This window comes from Pongo pygmaeus, chromosome 6 (genome assembly GCF_028885625.2).
Source record: "Pongo pygmaeus isolate AG05252 chromosome 6, NHGRI_mPonPyg2-v2.0_pri, whole genome shotgun sequence".
Taxonomy (NCBI): Eukaryota; Metazoa; Chordata; class Mammalia; order Primates; family Hominidae; genus Pongo; species Pongo pygmaeus.
In genome coordinates, this window is record NC_072379.2 from 12,311,682 (window position 1) to 12,337,299 (window position 25,618).

At 50.3% G+C, this 25,618-nt stretch overlaps 1 protein-coding gene across 4 annotated transcripts in view; it reads right to left on the minus strand.

Moving 5' to 3' along the window:
- The window catches only part of LOC129041192 (NADPH--cytochrome P450 reductase), a 71,471-nt gene that overhangs the window by 6,993 nt on the left and 38,860 nt on the right, over window positions 1-25,618 (minus strand). For all 4 annotated transcript variants that reach the window (XM_054496555.2, XM_063668200.1, XM_054496556.2 and 1 more), the window contains exons 3-4: window positions 7,191-7,239; window positions 133-261 (exon numbers count right to left, since the gene is read on the minus strand). In XM_054496555.2, the coding sequence (XP_054352530.1) occupies window positions 133-261; window positions 7,191-7,239 (178 nt within the window). The remainder of the gene's footprint in view (window positions 1-132; window positions 262-7,190; window positions 7,240-25,618) is intronic.

Sequence of the window (25,618 nt, forward strand, 5' to 3'; positions counted from 1 at the left end):
AGGCAACTTCCGAGGACGTCTTCCCAGGACCCCATTCCCTGCCGGCCTCCCCCTGCTGAGGGGCGCCCTACAGACCTGCTCCCTGTCCTGCCCACTGCCTTCATCTGGGGCCAGCGCGCGGTGGCAGCTTACCAAGTCATACTCCTCAGGGTCCGCTGACATGCCTCGCATCCCGTAGCGGTGGGCATCCTTGGACAGGCGGTTGGCAAACTCCTCTGCAGTCCCCGTCTGGGAGCCGTAGAACACGATGATGTTCCTCCCCTAAGGAAGGCAGACACGGGGTTGGTGAGGGCCACAGACCTCAGCCATGGCTCCGGCGGACACCCACTGGGCAGGCCCGGCAGGCCACCCCCCTTTCCTTCCTGACTTTGAGTCCCTTCTAAGTTCCTCTGGGACTCGCTTCTGACGGTCACAGCCACTGTGGCAAAGGAGGGCAAAGGTCACCAAGGCAATCTCACACACGCGGCTGCTCAAGATCACATTTCTGACATTTTCATGACATGGGGAAAAAACAAAGTTAAAAAGAGTAACCAATGTATAGCCCTTATCCATGGGGGAATGGTTCCAGGACCTCCCATAGATACTTAAATCCAAGGATGCGGCCGGGCGCAGTGGCTCACACCTGTGATCCCAGCACTTTGGGAGGCCGAGGCGGGCGGATCACCTGAGGTCAGGAGTTCGAGACCAGCCTGACCAACATGGTGAAACGCCATCTCTACTAAAAATACAAAAATTAGCCGGGCATGGTGGCGTGCACCTGTAATCCCAGTTACTAGGGAGGCTGAGGCAGGAGAACAGCTTGAACCCAGGAGGTGGAGGTTGCAGTGAACCGAGATCACGCCACTGCACTCCAGCCTGGGTGACAGAGCAAGACTCTACCTCCGGTAGCTCACACCTGTGATCTCAGCACTTTGGGAGGCCGGGGTGGGCAGATGACCTGAGGTCGGGAGTTCAAGACCAGCCTGACCAATATGCAGAAAACCCTGTCTCTACTAAAAATACAAAATTAGCCGGGCATGGTGGCGCATGTCTGTAATCCCAGCTACTTGGGAGGCTGAGGCAGGAGAATCACTTAGACCTGGGAGGCAGAGGTTGTGGTGAGCCGAGATCGCGCCATTGCACTCCAGCCTGGGCTACAAGAGCGAAACTCCGTCTCAAAAAAAACAAAAAAATCCAAGGATGCTCAAGTCCCTGCTATAAAATGATGTGGTATTTGTGTGTAGCCTACACCCATCCTCCAACATACTTTAAATCATCTCTAGATTACTTATTAATCTAATAATGTAATGTAAATTCTCTGTAAATAGTTGCTATGCTGTATTGTTTAGGGAACAGTAACATGACAGTATGTGTTCAGGACAGACACAACCATCCATTTTTTTCTCCAAATATTTTCAATCTGCAGTTGAATTCATGAACTCAGAACTCACGGATATGCAGGGCTGGCTATACAATCTAATTGTGTCATATAAATAATAGATATGTATATCAAAACATACATATGTATTTTCTTTCTATACCCACAGGCACAAAGAAAACAGAATGGCAAGAAATATATCGAGAGTCCCTAAATGGGGCATTCTGGATGTGTTTTGCTGGTTAATTATAATACATATTCATTATAAAATTTTAAAACAGGGAAAGGTCCTAGGGGCTGGCTCACATACTCGTCAGTCCACCTTCCTCCTCCAGCAGCTGTTGAAAAGCCTGAAATCCTATTCCCCAGAGCCCGTTGGGGCTGAAGTTGCAGCCAATTCGGTTCAGCCAATTGAATGTTCTTTGCAAGATCTGAAGGGTGGAAGGGAGGCAAAGGGTTCCTGGCCCCTCAAGCACATGTGAGGTTCTCTGCAGTGCCTGGTCTTCAGTGCCTGAGGCATTTTTCTTTTTTTCTTTTCTTTTTTTTTATTTTTGTGTGTGAGATGGAGTCTCGCTCTGACACCCAGATTGGAGTATAATGGCACAATCTCAGCTCACTGCAACCTCTGCCTCCCGGGTTCAAGCAATTCTCGTGCCTCAGCCTCCTAAGTAGCTGGGATTACAGGCACCCACCACTATGCTCAGCTAATTTTTTTAAATTTTTAGTAGAGACTGGGTTTCAACATGTTGGCCAGGCTGGTCTCGAACTCCTGACCTCAGGTGATCTGCCCACCTTGGCCTCCCAAAGTGCTGGGATTACAGGCGTGAGCCACCGTGCCCAGCCACCTGAGGTATTTCTAATAGTTTTGGTAGCCAGACTGCAAGTTCCTAGTCCTGGCTACCGGCTTATGTGATGTTCAGAGGCAGCTGTAGAAGTAGCTTCTTATCCTGGATCACAGCTACACGTGGTGTGTCCTGAACTCAACAGTTTCAGGCTGGATTCGAACGGAGCAGCTACCTTGCAGGTCACTTCTGTGATATCTTAGAGACCAACCTAAAACCTGCTCCTTCAGCCCCTCCAGTAACCTGGAAGCGCCCCCTTCCCTGTGTGAAATCCTTTCCAGATTAAAATGCCTAAAGCGGTCTCTAGTTTTCACACTGAATCCCACCTCATACAAAATAAAACTTATGGGGCCGGGTGCAGTAGTTCACTTCTGTAATCCTAGTACTTTGGGAGGCCGAGGTAGGAGGATGACTTGAGCCCAGGAGTCTGAGACCAGCCTGGGCAACATGGCAAAACCCTGTCTCTACTAAAAATACAAAAAATTTATCTGGGTGTGGTGGCGCATGCCTATGGTTCTAGCTACTTGGGAGGCTGAGGTGGGAGGATCATTTAAGCCTGGGAGGTTGAGGCTGAAGTGAGCTGTGATCAAGCCACTGCACTCCAGCCTGGGTGACAGGAGTGAGACTAAGTCTCAAAACAACCACCAAAAAAAACTTAGGGATTACAATAAACGTTCTTATACTTTTTAAAGTTCCTGAATTTTCTACAAATCATTGTTAAATCATTAGAAGTTTTTTTTTTTTTTTTTCTTGAGACAGAGTTTTGCTCTTGTTGCCTAGGCTGGAGTGCAGTGGTGCGATCTCAGCTCACTGCAACCTCCGCCTCCTGGGTTCAAGCGATTTTCCTGCCTCAGTCTCCCGAATAGCTGGGATTACAGGTGCCCGTCACCATGCCTGGCTAATTTTTTGTATTTTTAGTAGAGACAGGGTTTCACCATGTTGGCCCAGCTGGTCTCAAAACTCCTGACCTCAGGTGATCCGCCCGCCTCAGCCTCCCAAAGTGCTAGGGTTACAGACATGAGCCACTGCGCCCAGCCAAAAGGATTTTTATTTTTTTTTAGACGGAATTTTGCTCTGTTTGCCAGGCTGGAGTGCAGTGGTGCGATCTTGGCTCAATGCAACCTCTGCCTCCCGGGTTGGGAGGCAACAGCCTCCCAAGTACCTGGGACTACAGGTGCGCGCCACCATGCCTGGCTAATTTTTGTATTTTTAGTAGAGACGGGGTTTTTGCCCAAAAGGATATTTTAAAATAATCACTGTAAAAATACTCAATAGAAGAGAAAGTGCTCATGATTATCAGGTTAAGAGAACAAAAGATGACCTAAGATAGCAGCTAAATATTTACAGGAGCATCAAAATACATAAAATACCTAGAAATAAACTTTATAAGAGATGGGTCAGAAGCTACTGAACGACACACAAAGGACTCACGCCAATGGAAAAGCACCCCGATTGTGGACAGGGAGTCTCGAACCACAGAAATGGCAGCTCTATTTATGTCACTAGAGAAATGTGGCATGATGTAATAGAAATCTGAACCAGCTGGGTGCAGTGGCTCACACCGGTAATCCCAGTACCCTGGGAGGCCACACCAGGAGGACTGCTTAAGCCCAGGAGTTTGAGAACAGCCTGGGCAACAGAGTGAGAGACCCAGTCTTTACCAAAAAAAAAAAAAAAAAAAAAATCTGAACAGCTCTTTTTTCCTCAACAAATTGATCCTAAAAGTCATGGAAAAATAAGAAAGAATCCATATATTAAAACATTATTTGGCAATAAAAAGGAAGTACTAACATATGCTACAGTGTGGGTGAACCTTGAACACGTTGTGCCCAGCGAAAAGAACCCAGAGACCCAGCTATTATTATTATTATTTGACAAAGGGTGTAGCTCTGTTGCCCAGGCTTGAGTTCAGTGGTCACTGCAATCTGTGCCTCCCAAGCTCAAGCTATCTTCCCACTTCAGCCTCTCAGGTAGCGGGGACTATAGGCGCGCACAACTGTGTCCCGCTAACTTTTCTATTTTTTGTGGAGATGGGGTTTCGCCATGTTGCCCAGGTTGGTCTCAAACTCCTGGGCTCAAGCGATCTGCCCACCTCGGCCTCCCAAAGTGTTGGGATTACAGGCGTGAGCCACTGCGCCCAGCCCAGGAATTAAGTATATGATAAAGGTGGCATTTCAAACCAGTGGGGGAAAGATGGACTCTAATACATGGTGTTTAGACAGCTATGTAAAATGTAGAGTTGGATTCACACCTCACATCTTACATCAGGATAAATTCCCAATAGATGAGATTTTAAATTTTAAATATGAAAAACAAAACCCTAAAAGTACTAGAAAAAAAAAATACAGGAATATCTTAATCTCTTTAGCATGGGGAAGACCTTCAAATTATGAAGGTCCAGAAGTCACGAAAAGAAAGAATCATATAGTTGACTATATAACTTTTACACAGCAAAACAAATAAAAATGCGATCAGCTACGTTGAAAGACAAACTTTTTTTTAAGAGATGGAATCTCAAACTCTTTAATGGGCAAGATATTTTCAACTTATATCACAGACAAGAGATTCATCTCCCTAATAATTTCAAGGAGAAAGATCCATCCCAACAGAAAAGCGGGCAAAAGATGTGAAGAGAGAATCTATTAAAAAAAGAAAAAAGAGGCTGGGTGCGGTGGTTCAGGCCTGTAATTCCAGCACTTTGGGAGGCCAAGTTGGGTGGATGACCTGAGGTCAGGAGTTCGAGACCAGCCTGGCCAACATGGCCAAACCCTGTCTCTACTGAAAATACAAAAGTTAGCCAGGCATGGTAGCACGCACCTGTAATCCCAGCTACTCAGGAGAATGAGGCAGGAGAATTGCTTGAACCCGGGAGGTGGAGATTGCAGTGAGCCGAGATCACACCACTGCACTCCAGCCTGGGCAACAAAGCGAGACCCTGTCTCAAAAAAAAAAAAAGAAAGAAAAAAAGAAAAACGAAGCCATCTAGATCTAGATGGGTGAAAATCTACTGAATCTCATTCATAAAAATGTAAATTACAACTATACTGAGATTTTTTTTTTTAAACCTAGAAAACTGACAAAAATCTAAACTTTAATAACAAACTGTTGGCAAGGCTGTGGGGAACAGTTTTCTCACACGTCGCTATTCTTGAGCGCGTGCCACGGTGTGACTCCTACGGGGACGATTTGTAGCTTCTATCATGATTGCAAACACATCTACCTTCCGATCCAGCAATTCCCCTTTTGGGACTGCTTTGTATTTGAAATGTGCAAATCAAGCTACATATTCACAGTGACCAAAGAGTAGAAAGAGCCCCAGTGCCCATCTTTAACAGGACAGGGTTAAATGCATTACAGTGAATCCAGACGGCCATATAATGGAATCATGGTACAGCTAAGATGATGGCAGTATCTTCGTATTGATATGGAAGGATCTTTGAGACATATTAAGTTGTTTTGTGTGTGTTTTTTTTTAAAGCAAGGTCAGCCGGGCGCAGTATCTCAGGCCTGTAATCCCAGCACTTTGGGAGGCCGAGGCAGATGGATCACTAGGTCAGCAGTTTGAGACCAGCCTGGCCAACATGGTGAAACCCCGTCTCTACTAAAAATACAAAAATTAGCCAGGCATGGCGGCAGGCGTCTGTAACCCCAGCTACTCCGGAGGCTGATGCAGGAGAATCACCTGAACCCAGGAAGTGAAGGTTGCAGTGAGCCAAGACTGCGCCATTGCACTCCAGCCTGGGCAACAGAGGGAGACTCTGTCTCCAAAAAAAAAAAAAAAAAGCAAGATCTGGAACAGTGCACGTAGTATGCCACATTTTGTGTTTTAAGAAAAGTGTAGGCCGGATGCAAATGGCTCACGCCTATAGTCCCAGCACTTTGGGAGGCGGAGGCAGGATTGCTTGAGGCCAGGAGTTCAAGACCAGCCTGGGCAACATAGCGAGAACCTGTTCCTATGAAGAATAAATTTAAAAAGTAGCCAGGCGTGGTGGTGTGCGCCTGTAGTCCCAGCTACTTGGGAGGCTGTGGTAGGAGGATCACTTGAGTCCAGGAGTTTGAGGCTGCAGTGAGCTATGATGGCACCACTGCACTCCAGCCTGGGCAATACAGTGAGACCCTGTCTCTAAAATAAAATAAAGGTTTTTTTAAGTTAAAAATAAGAGTCTGTTTGTTTACTTGTATGTTCATACAGGAACTCTAGAAGGATCCATAAATAATAACAGTGGGGATGAGTGGGTGGCAGAGGGGAGCTTTCCACTGAATAGTGGATGTTTTTATTTTAACCATGTAAATGTACTACTGATGCCTACAATTAAATACTTAAATTGGCTGGGTGCGGTGGCTCAGGCCTGTAATCCCAGCACTTTGGGAGGCTGAGGCGGGTGGATCACCTGAGGTCAGGAGTTCAAGACCAGTCTGGCCAACATGGTGAAATCCCATCTCTACTAAAAGTACAAAAATTAGCTGGGCGTGGTGGCACGCACCTGTAATCCCAGCTACTCGGAAGGCTGAGGCACGAGAATGGCTTGAACCTGGGAGGTGGAGCTTGCAGTGAGCCAAGATTACACCACTGCACTCCAGCCTGGGTGACAGAGCGAGATTCCGTCTCAAAAAAAAAAAAAAAGTAACAAAAACAAAGCAGAGATAAAATGGCAGTGGTGCCATGACTGCAGCTCTGTGAGATTTACCTCTGCTCCTGGACAGGCCAGGACCAGACGGGAGAAGCTTCGTGAGTTAGAGGGAGGGTCTGTTCTTAGACTTTGGTTTGTTCAAAAAGTAAAGATTCAAGGAAACAAACTGTCCCAGCAACAGCAGAGCTGCTTCAGGGCTTTGGTTAGGCAAGAATGACTCCCAGATGAGCCGGGCTGCGTTCCCTCTCCTGGCCCCCGGGACATCCTCTGTGCGGTGACGCCAGCCGTCTGCTAGACTTGCTCACATGCCCACCGGGGCCGAGGCTTCCTGAGAAGAGTAAAGACAGGCAGGAAACTCACCGTTTTCTTCATCTTTTCCACAAAGCTGCTCTCTCTGACAGAGGAGGTCCTGCAAGACAAAAGTGTGCAATGAGCGTGGGAGGCAGGTGTCATGGGACACGGGTGTCACGGGATGTGGGTGTCCTTAGATGCAGGTTTCACAGGATGATGTGGCAGCACAGGAAGGGGACATTCCAGCTTTGTCCCATGCCACTCCCCAGGGGCTAAGCCAGCAGCTGGCCTCTAGTCCAACACCAGGGCTCCCAGGCCTCCCGCACCAGCTCACCCTTCCCATTTCCCCTACAGTAAAGCCTCTTGCGACACCAGTGCTTTGCAAAGCCAAGAACTCTCCTGCACCCAGATAGATATGGGCTTGTTTCCCTCAAGGAAGAGCCAAGGTTTCTACTTCCCTCTTCCTCCCCACTCACAGCCCAGGTCCCCACAGCCTGACCTCGCCTCCACCTTCCACCTCTTCACCTCTTCCGTCTCCAGCCCCTGCCTCTCACATCTGCCACTGCCCTGCTCCGCTCTTCAACAGCTCCCACGACCCACGGGATCCGGGTACACGAGTCCCCTCAGAGTCTGTCTCCAGCGTCACCTGCCACTCCCCTCCACAAACCATGTTTGATGCACTGATTCACACCCCCTCCCTGCGCGGTGGCCTCAGAATCCCGTGCACACCATCGCTTCTACCCAGAGCCTTCCTGCCACACTCCCCTCACCTGGCTGACCCCTGCTCTGCCCTCAAGGTCCTGCGCAAGGGTCAGCTCCCCTGGGATTCAAAGACCCCCTTCGCTTCCCCTGCACTGGGGCCACATTTCATTTTTCCCTTCTCTGCGTTCCTGGGACTACAGCCCTGACCTGGGTCCGTTCCCTCCAGAGGGCAACCTGGTGCCTGCCAGCCTCAGGATCAGGCTGGGGTGACACAATCTTCTGTCCACTGTCCACTTCTGGCCTTCTACCCCCGCACCACCCCTCACCCCACCCCATTTTCTGTTCTTCTGTTTCCTTCTGACCCTTGCCCCAAGCCTGCAGGGCCAGAGGAACAAGCCCAGTGCCCCTTGCCCAGGACTTTTGCGCTGAATGAGGTGAAAAACCCTGGCCGAATACAGCAAGGTGGGAAACACCTTCCTCTGGGTGGCAGATATTTGAAATATGGCCATTCTGAATCAAGTGACAAACCTGAAGATGAAAATACATTTTTGTATTTAAAATGACATTTTTGGTCGGGCATAGTGACTCATGCATGTAATTCCAGCACTTTGGGAGGTTGAGGCGGGAGGATCACTTGAGTCAGGAGTTTGAGCCCAGCCTGACCAACATGGCAAAACCCCGTCTCTACTAAAAATACAAAAATTAGCCGGGCGTGGTGACGCGCATCTGTAATCCCACCTACTTGGGAGGCTGAGGCAGGAGAATCACTTGAACCAGGGAGGCAGAGGTTGCAGTGAGCCGAGATCACGCCACTGTACTCCAGCCTGGGCAACAGAGTGAGAATCTGTCTCAGAAAATAAAATAAGATAAAATAAAATAAAATAAAATAATAAAATAAAATAACACCATCAAAGGAAGGAAAGGCAAGCTGCAGTGTGGGAGAGGATATTTGTAATGTACTTATATGTGGGCAAAAGACTTTGATTGAGAATGTAAGAAAGCCCTACAAATCAACAGGAAAAAGACAAATCCTCCATCAGAAAAACTATCAAAAGACTTGAAGAGGCATTTTCTTTTTCTTTTTTTTTGAGATGGAGTCTCGCTCTGTCGCCCAGGCTGGAGTGCAGTGGCGCCATCTCGGCTCACCGCAACTTCCAAGAAGAGGCATTTTCTTAAAGAGGGTATCCAAGAACCTAGCTCAGTGGCTGACACTTGTAATGCCAGCACTTTGGGAAACCAAGGTGAGAGGATCACTTGAGGCCAGTTTGAGACCAGCCTGAGTAAAACAGCAACACTCTATCTCTAAAAACTAAAAATAAAAAATTGTTTTAAATTAGCCCGGTGTGGTGGTCTGTGCCCGTGGTCCCAGCTACTCAGGAGGCTGAGGTGGGAGGATCGCTTGAACCTGGGTGTTTGAAGCTGCAGTGGGCGATGATCTCACCACCGTGCGATCACATGACCGTGCGGTGCCATCATAGCTCACTGCAGCTTCGAACACCTGGGTTCCAGCCTGGGAGACAGAGTGAGACCCTGTACATCAACCAACCAATCGATATAAATAAATAGAAGTGGTACATGTGGGGCCTGACTGATTGATTTTGAAGGCTCCAACAATAAGGATAATTAGAATAGCTAAACCCCGAGTAAGGAGACCCTGGCAGAGCAGATACTTTAAACAAGGGAAAAGTGGCCGATTCTGAACACCCCTCCTGCAGTGGCCCAGCCCCATGTCCCGCCTCTCTGGGCTACACTAAGCTACTCACATCTCCACGCGGCTCCCTGAGCCTGCAAGGCCCTTCCTGTGACCCCTTCCCACCTTCTACTCATCCTTCACCACAGAACTTAACCTTCCTCTCCGAGAGGCCGTCCCCGCCCCTCACGCAGCAACACCACCTGTCGCCGTCTTCGCTGTGGCACACACAGCGGTTGGCCAAGGCACTTTACTCTGCACATTCCCACGGCTTAACTGGAAGCCTGGGTTGAATAACCTTGGGGGGTGTCTGTGTATCCCTGCCATGAGCGTGACGCCTGGCACATGGCACAGGACGCCGTGTCTCCTCCTAGGGTGGCCAGCCCTGAGTTCTCTGTCCAGCACGAGGCTGGCAGGGGTGGACTCAGAGGCTGTTGAAGGCAATTCTCACTCCCTAGCCACCTCTGAGGTCTGATCTGGCATCAGCTGAAAAGCCAACCCCTATCTCTACTCAAAGGACAGATGCTTCCAGGGAAGTTCCATCTCCAACAAGGTGGATCTGAAGATTTGCTGAAGAAAAGGACAAGAGGCAAACCCCGGTGCCCAATGAGTGCCTGGCGGGTACCACAGGCCAGCCGGGTGGGGGCACGGGAGGCACTGCGCCAGGCACCGAGGGCATGAGACTAGAACGAGACAACCTGTGACTTCACAGGCCCAATCCTCCAGCCAGGGGAAGACAGTCTCCGAGGAGGATCCCAGCAAGATGGCAAGAGCCACGTGGCAGGGCGGACCTGGCTTTAAATCCTGGCTCTGACACTAGACAGGCACGGGACTGCACAGGCCCCGCCCCTCTCGTGCCCACACTATTATTAAAGTGCATCTGGTTATTGCAGCCTCCCCGGTGCTTGACTGGGGAACTTGGTTAACACCCAGTAGAAAAAAGGGCATTCCCTGGAAGGCGGTCAGCCTGTGATTTCAAAGACATCCATGGCACAAGGTGCCATGTACTAAGACCACATAGATGGATGGCACGGTTCACGCCACAGGGACAGACGGGACAGGACAGGTTCACGCCACAGGGCTTCAAAGGGAGCAGACGCTTATGGCTGAAGAAACCGGCAAAGGCCTCTTGGACGAGCTGGGCTCTCGTCTCAGGAATAGAAAATGGCCCCCTGGAGAGACAGCCTCAAGGGAAGCGGGCTGCCAAGGGATGGCAACTTCCAAGCTCGGCTCCAGCCCCGGAAGCCCAGCGCGTGGGTGGGGAGGAGGGCTTCCATGTGACCTCCTGACGCAGCTGGACAAAGCAGAATGCCAGGCTGGCTGGCCCTGGGAGTGGAGAGGGGAGCCTCTGGGCTGGAACGTCAGAGTGGACAAGGTGTGCCAGCCTGCTCTGCCCCAAGGCAAGGGTTCACCCAGGAAGTGTGAGTGGTCCAGGGGGGAGAAAGGGAACCCAAGGAGACGGAGGCGGACCTGTGCCTCTAGGTCACCGGTGCAACACAGAACAATTCCTTTAAGTTCCTGCTGGTTAAACCCATCCTGCCGGGGAGCGTGCCAGGAAGCTCCCTTCCCAACCCAAGGCCCTGCTGGGGGCTCCAAGAAACAAAGTTCAGGGGCTTAGCCCGAGAGGGCCCACACTGGACTGCTCTGAATGGGCTCTATTCCATCGGAGGACTTCAGACCTGGATTTGCATGGGGGACCTGATTATTTATAGGCAGAGAAGAGGGTGCCTGAGGCCTTCCTGGTCTCCAGTCCAAATTCCTTCCTTTGGAAGCAGGGAAATGCGGCATGCAAATCCTGGACCAGAGGGGCCACCAGTGCCTAGGCCTGGCTGAGTCCCTCGCCAGAGACAGGGGCAACAACCCTGGGAATGGCTGACCTTGCTGTTAACTCCAGGCAGCCGCATCTTCAGGCCTCCAGCAGGTCCCCGCCAGGAGGAAGTCCGCATCCCCGCCAGGAGGGTGCGGGCGTCCCCCGGCCAAGGGGCATCAAGGCAATCTGCCGCCAGGGACAGTGTCAGGAACTGACCTTCTCAGAGTGGGCTCCTCAGGTGGAGACGAGTACGTGCACCCCATGGCTTCTCACTCTCAGCTCCAGGACTTAGGAAAAAAGGAGGGTCACAGCTCTCTCTTGGACACCAGCAGGGGCCAGCGGATGGAAAGTTCGGCCCTGTGCATCCCCTGTTCCGTGCTGGTGGGGAAGTTGCCTGGGCCCGTGGCCTCAAAGTGCTCCTGGACACCCCAAAGTCCTCTCGGAATCTCCCTGAGCTCCTGCCTGCGTCTGCCCCTACGAGCCCGAGAACTCTGCAACATCTGGAGCCCCAGCAGGCAGGACTCAGGACTCCAGACTGAAGCCTCCCTTGAGTCCCTGCACCGGGCACACACCCCTCCTCCCTCTGTATGGACCGAGGGAAGGAGAAAACCTTTCCAACCCCGACTCGGGTCTCCTTGGTAACTGTTTATATCAGAGCCCTTCTCCACACGCCCTCTCCCTTTCCCATTAAAAAAAAAAAGGAAGTCATGTCTGCGGAACAAAGCTCTTCCAGGCTCTAGAAGACAGCCTGCAGGTTGCTATGGCAGGGCTGCTCTCCATAAAGGAAGCCACACTGATCCTGCTGCCGGGGCGCCACACAATCACATTAAATTAAATCTGGTCCCCGTCTTCCCCCACACAAAAGAACTGCAGGCAAACAGAGCCTAAGACACTGGGTCGGTGTCAGCGGGGAGCATCCTGTGTGCCGTGAAAGACACACCTTCCCCTCCCATCAGGGCAGTTGGGGAAATGCCTGGCAAGGTGGGCTCCGTTTGCAGTGGCGATGTTCTGTCTTGGGGAGCACCCTTCCGAGGTTCCTGAGTGCAAACAGCCCATCCGAAAGCCCAAGGCTCGGCGGCGTGCGGTGGCTCACACCAGTACAGCACTTTGGGAGGCCGAGGCGGGTGGGCGCCATAGCTCAGGAGTTTGAGGCCAGCCTGGGCAACATGGCGAAATGGCCTGTCTCTACCAAAAATACAAAAATTAGCCAGGTGTAGAGGTGTGTGCCTGTGGTCCCAGCTACTTGGGAGGCTGAGGTAGGAGGATCACTTGAGCCTGAAGGCTGAGGTGAAGGTTGCAGTGAGCCAAGATTGTGCCACGGCACTCCAACCTGGCTGACAGAGTGAGATCCTGTCTCAAGGAAAAACAAACAGACAAACAAAACCAGAAAGGCCAAGGCTCCAGCCATACAGAGGTGGCAGCTCTCCCAGGCCTGGAGCACACAGACCACATGGCTCCAGAACGGAGCATGGAAGGTTCCAATTAGGGCTCTCCACGCCTAAATTGGGAGCAGGAGTCCTTCTGGGTTCAGGATAAAAGTCAGCTGTAGCCCACTGCGTGGGGAAGATGAGGAAGGGCGGGAAAAGCACTGCATCACTTGGACCGAGATTAACCAAGATGTGCGGTTCATTTTGTTCCCGTCCCAGGCGACGCTGAGGAACATTTCCGGAAACTGCAAATCCGGTTGGATTTTCTGCACAGTGGACTTGATTTCTCCTGAGACTGTCCCCTGCCCTTAGCGACACATGGAGAAGCTGCTTTGGACCAGCTCCCTTTCAGAACCTAGCGTCTACTGCCAAGTTCTCCAGGCTCCAGGGTCATGGGTGCCCATGGCGAGAGAAGGGGTGACGGCTAGGCACAGAGGCACGATGGCAGCAGAGTTGGGAGCAGCCTGCTCGTGGCAGGATAGAGAGTGGGCTCTGCTAGGCGGACCCAGATTTCTTGACCTTCAGAGCCTTGTGGCCTGGGGCTAATGGTTTGAAACGCCAGCCTTTGGTGAAAACAGAAAGTGGTTTGCTGGAGCTTAGATAGAAGCCAGTAGCTGTCTCTGCAGACAGGGACTCTGATGAACACGTAGGGAGGGCAGCTGCTGGAGACAGCTGGCTACAAGCAGGGGGAGGTGAAAGCAGGTGTGAGTGGCCACAGGTCAGAGACAAAACAGGCGAAGGGTATGATTTCTTACTGAGTGCCCACTGTATGCCGGCTAGCATTCAAGAAGCTTTCTACTTTATTTTGTTTAATCCTCACCACCCTGTGCGTTGGGCAAGGGTTTCTATCCACCTTGACAGGGCAGTGAGGCTGGGGGTAGGTGAAGCGGGTAATTCAACTCCAGGCCTGTGAAAGCTCCAGGGCCCAGCGGCCCAGCACCCGGGGTTCCTGTCTGCTCCCCCAGCAAGGTGCACCTCCCCCAGCTTTACCCTGTCTCCAGTGCACCCCGGGCACGGTCAGGCAGCACATCTCACAGCCCTTCCCAAGGATCCTGGGGCTGTGTCCTCAGGATGCTCTAAGGCTCTGGTGGGCTGCCACTCCCTCGTTCCGCCCGACCATGTCCTCCAACACGTGCTCACATCAGGACTCCGTGAGCAAGTCTGTGAAGCTCAGAAAGCCTGCTGTGCTGTTCCACACACACAAAAGCCTTGATGCTCTTCTGACGACCTCAGCAGTGACCCTGAGCCAGAGGGTGGCCAGGACTAGGGCTACTTTTCCGGAGACAGAGAAGAGAAACTCGGGTTATTCAGCCCATCGGTGACAGAAAAGGCCATACCCTCAGACAGTAAGATGATCTGATCTGGCAAAAAGTGGCTCTCCTATTGTGTGCAATCAAAGGGGATGGAAAGGAGGGGTGGGCTGGGGTGGCCATGATAAGAGCCAGGGGTCCGAGGAAGCAAAAGCGTGGTACAGGAAGCCCCAGGCTGGAATCCCAGCTCTCATGTGCTAATGTCAGCCTTGACCAGGTCACTCACCCTCTCCTGGGATCAGCACTGCCATTTGTAAAATGGGGATAACAACATCACCTCTGGTGGGTGATGAGGGTCCCAGAATTATGTTTTCAAAAGCCCTGGCTTGGAGCCCTTTCTCTGATCCACGGACACCTGTATTTGCACTCTTCATCTGTGACGAGCGGCCCTGGTCAATTTCTGCTAGGCTGAGGCCAGCAGCCTCCTGGTCCATCTTCCTGCTTCCAAGTCAGCTCCCTCCACTCCAGCTGCACATGGCGCTTCACGGGGCCACCGCTCTCCAGACACCGCCCTCCTACACAGGCTTCCCCAGCTCCCTGTTAGCGTCATCCACATATATCATTTTTTTAAATTGATTTTTTAGTTTTTCTAGAGATGGGGTTCGCTCTGTTGCCCAGGCTGGAGTGCAGTGGCACGACCATAGCTCACTGCAGCCTCCAACTCCTGGGCTCAGGCAGTCCTCCCGCCTCAGCCTCCCAAAGTGCTGTGATGACAGGTCCACACCACCATGCCCAGCTAATTTAAGTTTTTGTAGAGTCGAGGTCTTGCTATGTTGCCCAAGCTGGCCTTGACCTCCTGGCTTCAAGTGATCCTCTCACCTCAGCCTCCCAAGCAGCTGGTATTACAGGTGTAAGCCACCATGCCCAGCTAAGATACGTATATCAGAACATCACACTGTATACTTTGAACTTACATAATTTTAAATATATGTATAAAATTTTTATTTGTCAATTATGTCATTTTAAAGCTGGGAAAAATAAAATTTACAAAGAAAGAAAAATGCTGGCTGGGTGTGGTGGCTCACGCCTGTAATCCCAACACTTTGGGAGGCTGAGGCAGGTGGATCACCTGAGGTCAGGAGTTCGAGATCAGCCTGGCCAATATGGTGAAACCCCGTCTCTACTAAAAATACAAAAATTAGCCGGGTGTGGTGGCAGGCACCTGTAATCCCAGCTACTCGGGAGGCTGAGGCAGGAGAATCGCCTGAACCCGGGAGGCGGAGGTGGCAGTGAGCCGAGATCGCGCCATTGCACTCCAGCCTGGGGGACAAGAGCGAGACTTAGTCTCAAAAAGAAAAATGCTTAGGCTGGGCATGGTGGCTCACGCCTGTAATCCCAACACTTTGGGAGGCTGAGGTGGGTGGATCACTGGAGGCCAGGAGTTCAAGACCAGCCCGGTCAACATGGTGAAACCCCATCTCTACTCAAAATACAAAAATTAGCCGGGTGTGGTGGCAGGCACCTGTAGTCCCAGCTACTCGGGAAGCTGAGGCAGGAGAATCACTTGGACCCAGGAGGCAGAGGTTGCAGTGAGCCAAGATTGTGCCGCTGCACTCCAGCCTGGGCAACAGAGTGAGACTCCATCTCAAAAAAAAAAAGAAAGAAAGAAAGAAAAAGAAAAAATTTCAGATGCTTTGATAAATATATATAATTTTTGTCATTTATACCTCAATAAAGCTGGGGAAAAAAATCCATACCCCTTGGAAGGTCCCAAGGCCCTCTAAGATGCTCTCCTGTGTCAGCTCCCTCCATGACCTGACTTCCTTGGTGACCCCAACTCCTTTTATGACCTCTGACCCCCCACGACCCCTGACTCCCTTGGTGACCTGTGCCTGGGCTCTACCAGCATGTGGCTCCCTCGGAGCAGCCCCACGTGTCCTCACCTCCCAGCCTCTACACGTGGCCTCCCAGGCTCCTGTTGGGGCATCTCATCCCTGACACATCCCCAATGGGGGATACCCCTCCTCTGCATTCCCACCACCCCCAGGCCGGTAGAGCACGTGTCCCACTGTGCCATCCACAGCTCCCTCTCCTGCACCCGACAGGGCCCAGTGAAGTCAGGTCAGACAACATGCACTCTGCACGGCAGTTCCTGACAGCCCATGTCTGGAGTTTCAAGCACTTGTCAGAGTGACAGAAACTACCCCCGTCTCATCAGGGACCAGGAAAGGAAGGAGAGGAGGCGAGGTCCCTTTGGAGGTCAGGTGGCAGCAGAAAACCCGGAGCTGTGCTTGCAGAAGTGGCAGAAACACCCTGGCCCATGTCCTGGCCGTTCCACAGCAGCGGGAGGCAGTGGGCCCCCTGCACCATCTACTCTCGTGGCCACCGGCTTCCCCGAATGCTTTCCTCTTTGTCAGTCTCATTTGTGTTTCTCTTCTCATGCTCGGTGGAGCCAAGGACCCTGAACTGGATGTGGCAAGACCTCCAGATCCGCTTCCCATCTGTTGGCACTCAGGAGATAAAAAACAGACACGTGATGCTGGCAGCCCTGACCCCTGGCCTCCCGGGCTTTCTGTCAAGGGCAGGCCCCAAAAGGAAGGTCACTCAGGAAAATGAGATCTTTTGTGGCTTTTCAAGCAATCTCTAGGGGGACGTAATCAGGAAAATCCAGACTGTGGGAAACTGTGATACAAATGTTTCAAGGAAGAAATGGGATGGAAGGAAAGCTTAGGAATGGAAAGGGATCTGACGTGTCGCTAAGGAAAAACCGCTGGCACAGCAGCCCGTGATGCTATCATTCCATTTACGTGACGCTTTGGAAAATGTTCAACTACAGGGACAGAAATAAGATTGGCAGTTGCCAGAGGCTGATTACCCGATGGAGGAGAATGATTGCAAAGAGGTAGGACAGGAGTGTTTTGGAGTGATGAAATGTTCTAGATTTCGATTGTGATACTGATTATAGAATCGCATACATCTGTCAAGACTCATGAAATGGTGCACTTAAAGAGGAAAATTTGGGCCCAGCGCAGTGGCTCATGCCTGTAATCCTAATCCTAGCACTTTGGGAGGCTGAGGCAAGAGGATCACTTGAACTCAGACGTTCAAGACCAGCCTGGGCAACATAGTGAGACTTTGTCTCTACTAAAATTAAAAATAAAAATTAGCCGAGTGTGGTGGCACATGCCTGTAGCCCCAGCTACTCAGGGGGCTGAGATGGGATGATCCCCTTAAGCCTGGGAGGTAGAGGCTGTAGTGAGCCCTGATCACACCCCTGCACTCCAGCCTGAGTGACAGAGCAAGACCCTGTCTCAAAAAAAACGGAGAAGGGGGGCATTTTACTGTATGCAAATTATACCTTAAGATACCTGACCTCTCCCAAAAGAAAGATTTATTAATCAACTGCAGTGTATGGGTCTTGTTTAGATCCTGAATTAAACAAAAACTGTTAAACAAAATCAAACATTTATCAGTCAATCAGGGAACTATGAATAAATGTTGTCTGGGTATCTAACGATGCTGAAGAATTACTGTTGACTTTCAAGGTGTGAAGATGGCATTGTGTTATGTTCAGAAAGGAGAATCCTTGAAGTTTACTTTTTTTTTTTTTTTTTTTGAGACAGGGACTCGCTCTGTCACCCAGGTTGGAGTGCAGTGGCACAACCATGGCTCACTGCAGCCTCGACCTCCTGGGCTCAAGTGATCCTCCCATCTCAGCCTTCTGAGTAACTGGAACCACAGGCATGTGCCACCACACTTGGCTAATGTTTGTGTTTTTTGTAGAGATGGGGTCTTGCTATGCTGTCCAGGCTGATCTCAAACACTTGGCTTCAAGTGATTCTCCTGCCTCGGCCTCCCGAAGTGCTGGGATTACAGGCGTGAGCCGCCATGCCTGGCAAGTCCTTGAATTTTAGAGGACTGAAATATTTCCTGATGAAATATGACATCTGGGGATTGCATTAAAATAATCCAGGACTGGTGCAGCGGTGGGCGGCAGCGGAAAGAAACAAGATTGGCAAGGAGTGAGTAGTTATGAAAACTGGGGGCTGGAGGCATATGGGGTCCACTCTCCTGTGCCCAAACTCTGGTGTTTGAAATGTTCCATAAGAAGCTTTATTTTTCTTTAAAGCACTCTCGCGTTCCAGGAGCAAAGCAGAGGTGCCGGGGGCACTGCAGAACTTCTCAGGGCCAGTAGAGGTAACATGAGCACAGCAGCCTGAGCTGGCTGGAGGGTCAGAGTGAACACAGCGCACAGGCCTCGTGCAGAATGGGGCTGCTGCTCAGCTGCCTCACAGCTGATGGGCATCACTGCGGGTCCAGTATGACCAGATCCTCTGATTTTTTTTTTTTTTTAAAGAAGCTATAAGTCTAAGTTTTTATTTGATACTGCCTTTTTTTTTTTTTTGGTCTCACTCTGTCGCCCAGGCTGGAGTGCAGTAGCGTGATCTCAGCTCACTGCAACTTCCACCTCCTGGATTCAAGCGATTCTCCTGCCTCAGCCTCCCGAGTAGCTGGGATTACAGGCACACACCACCATGCCCAGCTAATTTTTGTACTTTTTGTAGAGACAGGGTTTTGCCATGTTGGCCAGGCTGGTCACAAACTCCTGGCCTCATGTGATCCACCTGCCTCGGCCTCCCAAAGTGCTGGGATTACAGGTGTGAGCCACCATGCCAGGCCTGATACTGCCACACTTTTTAATGTTCTAATTAAAATATTTTTTTAAAAAATACTGTGTAAGCCAAACCCAGCCTGGAGGCCATGGGTTTCCCTAGAGGCAGCCACACATACAGATTTAGCCTTGGTTAATTCAACAGCCATTCTCTGAGGAGCTTCCCTCCGACAGGCAGCCCCTCACTAAGGTAGGGACCCAGACGGAAATGGGATGCTCTCTGCACCATGGGAGGCAAAAATACAAATTCCATCACCAAGAGGGCACGCCATGCGGTGTTGTTCCACAAGGGTGAGCAAAGCTGCCGGGCCCACAGGAGAGAGAGCCCACAGGAGCCCTGGATCCCGTGGGACTTTGGATCCTACACAGTGAGTGATCTCAGAACTTTGCGAGGCTGAGGCAGGGAGACTGCTTGAGGCCAGGAGGTTAAGACCCAGCCTGGGCAACAGAGCGAGACCATGTCTTTAAAAAAAATAAATAAATAAGCCAGGCACAGTGGCATGTGCCTGTCACCCCAGCTACTCAAGAGGCTGAGCATTCCCTGGGGCTCCCTTAGGGCATGAGCTGCCCCGGTGCTAAATGCTCTGTTCAGAGGTGCAACCTGAGTGAGTGGGAGTGGACGTGAAAGAGTTATTATTATTATTATTACTATTATTATTATTATTATTATTTTGAGACGCGGTCTTGCTCTGTCGCCCAGGCTGGAGTGCAGTGGTGTGATCTCAGCGCTCGGCAGCCTTGGCATCCCAGGCTCAGGTGATCCTCCCACCTCAGCCTCCTGAGTAGCTGGGACTACAGGCGTACGCTACCATGCCTGGCTAATTTTTGTATTTTTTCCATAGAGACAGGGTTTCGTCATGTTGCCAGGCTGATCTTGAACTCCTGGGCTCAAAGCAATCCACCTGCCTCGGCCTCCTAAAGTGTGGGATTCCAGGCATGAGCCACCACAGCTGGCAGAAGAGCCATTTATCATCATTACTGCCACTATTATTATGAAAAAGAACTTGTGGCTTATCACCACTCCTCTCTAACAAGTCGTTAATTGCTATTACAAACAATCCAAAAGACCTCCCCAGGAGGGATAAAACAATGTTCATGGAAGAGAAAGCTGAATATTGTAGGATATCAACTCTTCCCATATTAATATACAGATTCAATCCAATTCCAACAAAAATCCCACCGGTTGTTTTTTTTTTTTTAAATGTGTTTGGCCCAGTACAGTGGCTCACACCTGTAATCCCAGCACTTTGGGAGGCCCAGGCAGATGGATCACTTGGGGTCAGGAGTTTGAGACCAGCCTGGCCAACGTGGTGAAACTCCATCTCTACTAAAAATACAAAAATTAGCTGGGCATTGTGGTGGGCGCCTGTAATCCCGGCAACTTGGGAGGCTGAAGCAAGAGAATCGCTTGAGCCCCGGAGGCAGAGGTTGCAGTGAACTGATATCGCGCCATTGCACTCCAGCCTGGGTGACAGGGCGAGACCCTGTCTCTGAAACAAAATAAATAAATGCCAATTCTAGAAGCCACCAGAAATCATGGTGCGAATTCCTGATATAGCCCTGGGCCACATACCTTCCCCACACTAAGCACTATTACTCCCTACTGCTGTGTGGCTAGAACAGAAATCACCTGTGCTCACTGAAATACCGGTAGCCAGGGACACTGATGTGGGATTTAGAATAGGAGGTCTAGGCTTAAGGCCTGGTTGTATCAGCTAGGTGACCTTTCTGAGCATCAGTTTTCTCATATTTGTTATAGAGACAGGGTCTTGCTACGTTGCCCAGGCTGGTCTCAAACTCCTGGGCTTAAGCAATCCTCCTGCCTTGGCCTCCCAAAGAGCTGGGATCACAAGTGTGAACCACTACACCCAACTTCCTGCTTTGTAAAATAACATCTACAGGCTGAATGTCCCTAATCTAAAAGTCTGAAATCTGAAACTTTTTGAGCATCAACATGATCCTCAAAGGGAAGAATCATTGCAGCATTTCAGATTTTCAGATGAGAAATGCTCAGCTGGTGAGTATAATGCAAACATTCCAAAGTCCAAGATCTGAAATACTTCTGGCCCCAAGCACTTCAGATAAGGAATACTCTCCTTGTAGGTAAATTAACAAATTAACACCATCCTTTTTTGTTTATTGTAGAGATGGGGTCTCCCTATGTTGCTCAGGCTGGTCTTGAACTCCTGGCTCAAGCAATCTTTGTGCCTCAGCCTCCCTAAACACTGGGATTACAGGCGCGAGCCACCATGCCAGGCCTATTAACACCATCTTAGGAGACTAACACTATCTTAGGAGGCCTATTAACACTAAATTAGGAGCAGCATGGCAAAGTAGAGAAAACATGGCTTGTGGAGCTTGCAGACTTCATTCAAAAGCCAACTCTGCTGCTATTTAGAAGTTAGGTGGCCTTGGGCAAACTCCGCAATCCCTGGCACCTCGGTTTCTTCATCCGCAAAATGGGCTGCTCATGCCTTCATGGAAGGGCTCTTGTAAGACTGGAGACGATATTAATAAAAAGGATAAAAATAATAACACACTCCAGGCACGGTGGCTCACGCCTGTAATCCCAGCACTTTGGGAGGCCGAGGCAGGCAGATCGCTTGAGCCCGGGAGTTTCAGACCAGCCTGGGCAACATCGTCAGATGTCCATTTGTACAAAAAATACAAAAATTAGCCAAGCGTGGTGGTGCGCACCTGTAGTCCCAGCTACTTGGGAGGCCAAAGTGGGAGGATCTCTTGAGCCTGGGAGGCAGAGGTTGCAGTGAGCCGAGATTGTGCCAGTGTATTCCAGCCTGACTGACAAAGTGAGACCCTGCCTCAAAATAAATAAATAAATAAATAGTAACAATCCATAACATCTGAGAGCCTACTATGCACCAGGAACTGAGCAAAGAGCTCTACGATGGATTAAGTTTTCCATATGATGGATTAAGTTTTCCATATGATGGATTAAGTTTTCCATATGATGGATGAAGTTTTCCATATGATGGATTAAGTTTTCCATATGATGGATTAAGTTTTCCATATGATGGATGAAGTTTTCCATATGATGGATTAAGTTTTCCATCAGTTTTCACAGCCCTATGAGGTAAGTACTACTACTACCTCCAGCTTACAGTTGGGGACACAGACTTGGAAAGATGAAGTCACCTGGCTAATGTCAGATGGCTAATGTGGGAGAGTCAGTACTCAACCTTGGGCACCCAACTTCAGGGTCCAGAATGTAGCCATGGTACTAGAAATATTTGTCTTGTACAGCGTACAGGTAAAAGACCTGGCCGCAGCAGGCATCCAACGTGATTTAATGAGGGAAGAGAAAAGACTCTGGAAACTGCAGAACTCTACACACATAAGGTTAGAGGATCATGATTAGGTGGAGGGAACAGAGTTTCAGCATTCTGGCAAAGAGGAACAGTGAGAATCAACAAAAAAAATACAAGTGCTTTGGGACCCCACAGCTCCCACCGTCTACAGGTTTTATGTCAACTTCCTCTTGTAAGGCCAGGGAGGTGACGGCGAGAACAGATGGGCTATGAGAGGAATGTTGCCTCCCTTGGTGGCAGCTCCGCAGGCTCCCAGGGCCAACCCACGTCCTCACTCAGGGAGGGGGCGGAACTTCCATTTTACAGATGAGGGAACAAGGGCCAGTTCAGGAGCTGGGTCCTGGACCCTGGTCTCTTTATCTTGAGTACTACTACACTTTTTTATCTAAAGTACTACTCCACACCAGGAATGCACCGTGTACCAGCCCTGGACAGGATGGGCTGGATTCCAGCTGATCTGCCCTTCCTATCTCGGGCCCTCTGCTCTAAAGTCCTTTCAGCTTCAGGGTGTGGCTCTACCTTTAAGAACCTGCCCAACATCCCTCCTGCAGGACACGGTCTGATCCCCGCACCAATTCCTTCTCTCTTAGAGCTGGCGGAGCCTGTCTCTCCAGCCTGTGCCCTGGGCACATCCCATAACCTCTCTGAGAGCAGAAATGAGGAAACCCACACTGCCTAACGCACGGTGCTGTTGCAAGGAGGCCCTGATTAGACAATGTGGGTTAAAGCAGTTCACAAAGCATTTCTAAAAAGCATGCTGTGGCCGGGTGCGGTGACTCACGCCTATAATCCCAGCACTTTGGGAGGCAGAGGCAGGAGGCTCACCTGAGGTCAGGAGTTTGAGACCAGCCTGGCCAACATGGTGAAACCCTGTCTCTACTGAAAATACAAAAATTAGCCGGGCGTGGTGGCGTGTGCCTGTAGTCCCAGGTACTCAGAGACTGAGGCATGAGAATCGCTTGAACCCGGGAGGCAGAGGTTGCAGTGAGCTGAGATTGCACCACTGCACTCCAGCCTGGGTGACAAGAGCAAAAGTCTGTCTCAAAAAAAAAAACAAAAAAAAAACTATGTTGCAACACCCTCATTTTCCAGCTTAACATAAATGCCTGCTCTGTGGTCCTGATCATGCCTGTCATAGTGCCTGGCACAAAATATGATCAACGCAAACACTACACAGCTCCTATCCCTCAGGGACAGTGCTGGGTGAGTTTATAAACTCTTCCTCATTTAAGACAAAAGCCCACGAGATTGGGAATACTGCCTCCATTTAGCAGATGAGGAAACTGAGGCAGAATGAGGTTAAGCTCTCGCCCAGGGTTCACCCACCACTAGAGGGTAAGCTTGATGAAGACAGCATTCATCTATTTTCTTCACAGCTGCGGCCACACACCTTAGCATAGTGTCTGGGACACTATAGGTAGGGCCTTAGGAAATGTTTGCTCAGTGAGTCAATGATGGAGATAAGATTGAACCCAGTTTTGTTTTGTTTTGTTTTGTTTTGTTTTGAGATGGACTCTGTCTCCCAGGCTGGAATGCAGTGGCGCATTCTTGGCTCACTGCAACCTCTGCCCCCTGGGTTCAAGCGATTCTTCTGCCTCAGCTTCCCTAGTAGCTGAAATTACAGGCATGCACCACCACGCCCAGCTAGTTTTTGTATTTTCGGTAGAGACAGGGTTTCGCCATGTTGGCCAGGCTGGTCTCGAACTCCTGACCTCAAGTGATTTCTCCCGCTTCGGCCTCCCAAAGTGGTGGAATTACAGACGTGAGCCACTGTGCCTGGCCCTGAACCCAGTTTTTAAAAATGTAAAACTAATTCCCTGTCCATGGTATAAGAATTGTGTTGTGTGAATATCTGCTTTATGGTGTGAAGGCTGTAAGTGTTCTGGCAGGGAAGGCTGATACCCAGATTGGAATAGGGAATCGGGATTTGATGTGAGCTGCATGCTTCACCATGCCCAGACTTGGAGAATGACTTTTCTGTGTGGCTTGTTCCTGCCAAGACAGCCACAGCCTTGGACTGGAGCTGACATGACAGACGGCCCCCACTGGTGTCAGCACCAGCCCAGGGTGGTCCTGGGGTGCAAGCTAAGGCTGCAGCTGGGACTGGGTCCCCTGAAGACAGACAGAATGAAAGGGGTTCTGGTCTGAGAATGGCTCCCAATCCTGCCCCTGAGACCTGCCCCTTGCCAAATCCAGGGAGTCCCTGAAGGCAGCAGGCCCGTGCCCCTGGAGTTCCCTCGGCCCAGACCTGACCTGGCAGGTCCCCACTCAAACCTGGCTGCGGGCCCCTGGAGTCTGAGACTGATGTTAAACACAGCCAAGCGTAACCACAGGAAGTGATTCTGGCTGCAGGACCCTAAAATCTGGAGAATGACTTTTCCGTGTGGCTTATGGAAATCAATCTTGGAGAGACAGAGATGCAGTCACTTAGGCAGACCTTCGGTATCATTTTTTCCTATCTACATACCATCTGTACTATTATTTCCTTAACGTTTTTCTTTTAACTAATCCATCTTTTTCACTTATTCTTAAAAGGATGCTTCACGAAAAGTTTAAAAGAGCAACAAAATAAGGCCTGTCCAAAGATTTTGTGCTCATTAGCACACAGCCTTCCAGGTGGCTACAGCCTCAGAAAGACTTTAAAATGCCAATTCTAGGCTGGGTACAGTGGCTCACGCCTGTAATCCCGACACTTTGGGAGACCAAGGTGTGCGGATCGCTTGAGTCCAGGAGTTCAAGACCAGCCCGGGCAACATGGCAAATCCCTGTCTCTATTAAAAAAATAAAAAATTGACTGGGTGCAGCAGCTCACGCCTGTAATCCCAGCACTTTGGGAGGCCGAGGTGGGCAGATCACCTGAGGTCAGGAGTTCAAGACCAGCCTGGCCAACATGGTAAAACCCCATCTCTACTAAAAATACAAAAATTAGCCAGGCGTGGTGGTGGGCACCTGTAATCCCAGCTACTCGGGAAGCTGAGGCAGGAGAATTGCTTGAGCCTGGGAGGCAGAGGTTGCAGTGAGCCGAGATCGCACCACTGTACTCCAGACTGGATGAAAGAACAAGATTCTGCCTCAAAAAAAAAAAAAAAAAAAAAAAATTAGCTGGGCATAGTGGTGCACACCTTTAGTCCCAGCTACTTGGGAGGCTGAGGTGAGAAGATTGCCTGAGCCTGGGAGGTAGAGATTGCAGTGAACCTTGATCGTGCCACCGCCGTTGCACTCCAGCCTGGGCAATACAGTGAGACCATGTCTCCAAATAAATAAATAAATACATAAAGGGAAAAAAGGGTTCCAGCTCTAGTGCTGCTATTGCTGGCTAATGACCCTGGCAGGCCCGTTAACATTCTTGAGCCCCCGGTTCTTAATCTGTAAACTGGTGTCATTTTCGCAATGCTTCCTGTGAAGGTCATATAAACAGCAGATAGAAAAGGGCCTTATAAACCCCACATAAGAGATGATTAAGGGAGAGCTCAAGCACAATCTAGCAAGAAGGCAAAACCCAAGAGTCGCCCCAAAATGCTACAAGGAGCCTTGCTTCTTTTAGCCTGAGGCCTGCGTGCAGGACATTGCTCAGAGTGGTGACAGAAGAGGGACAGAGAGAGGAGGCTGAGGGGTGGCAC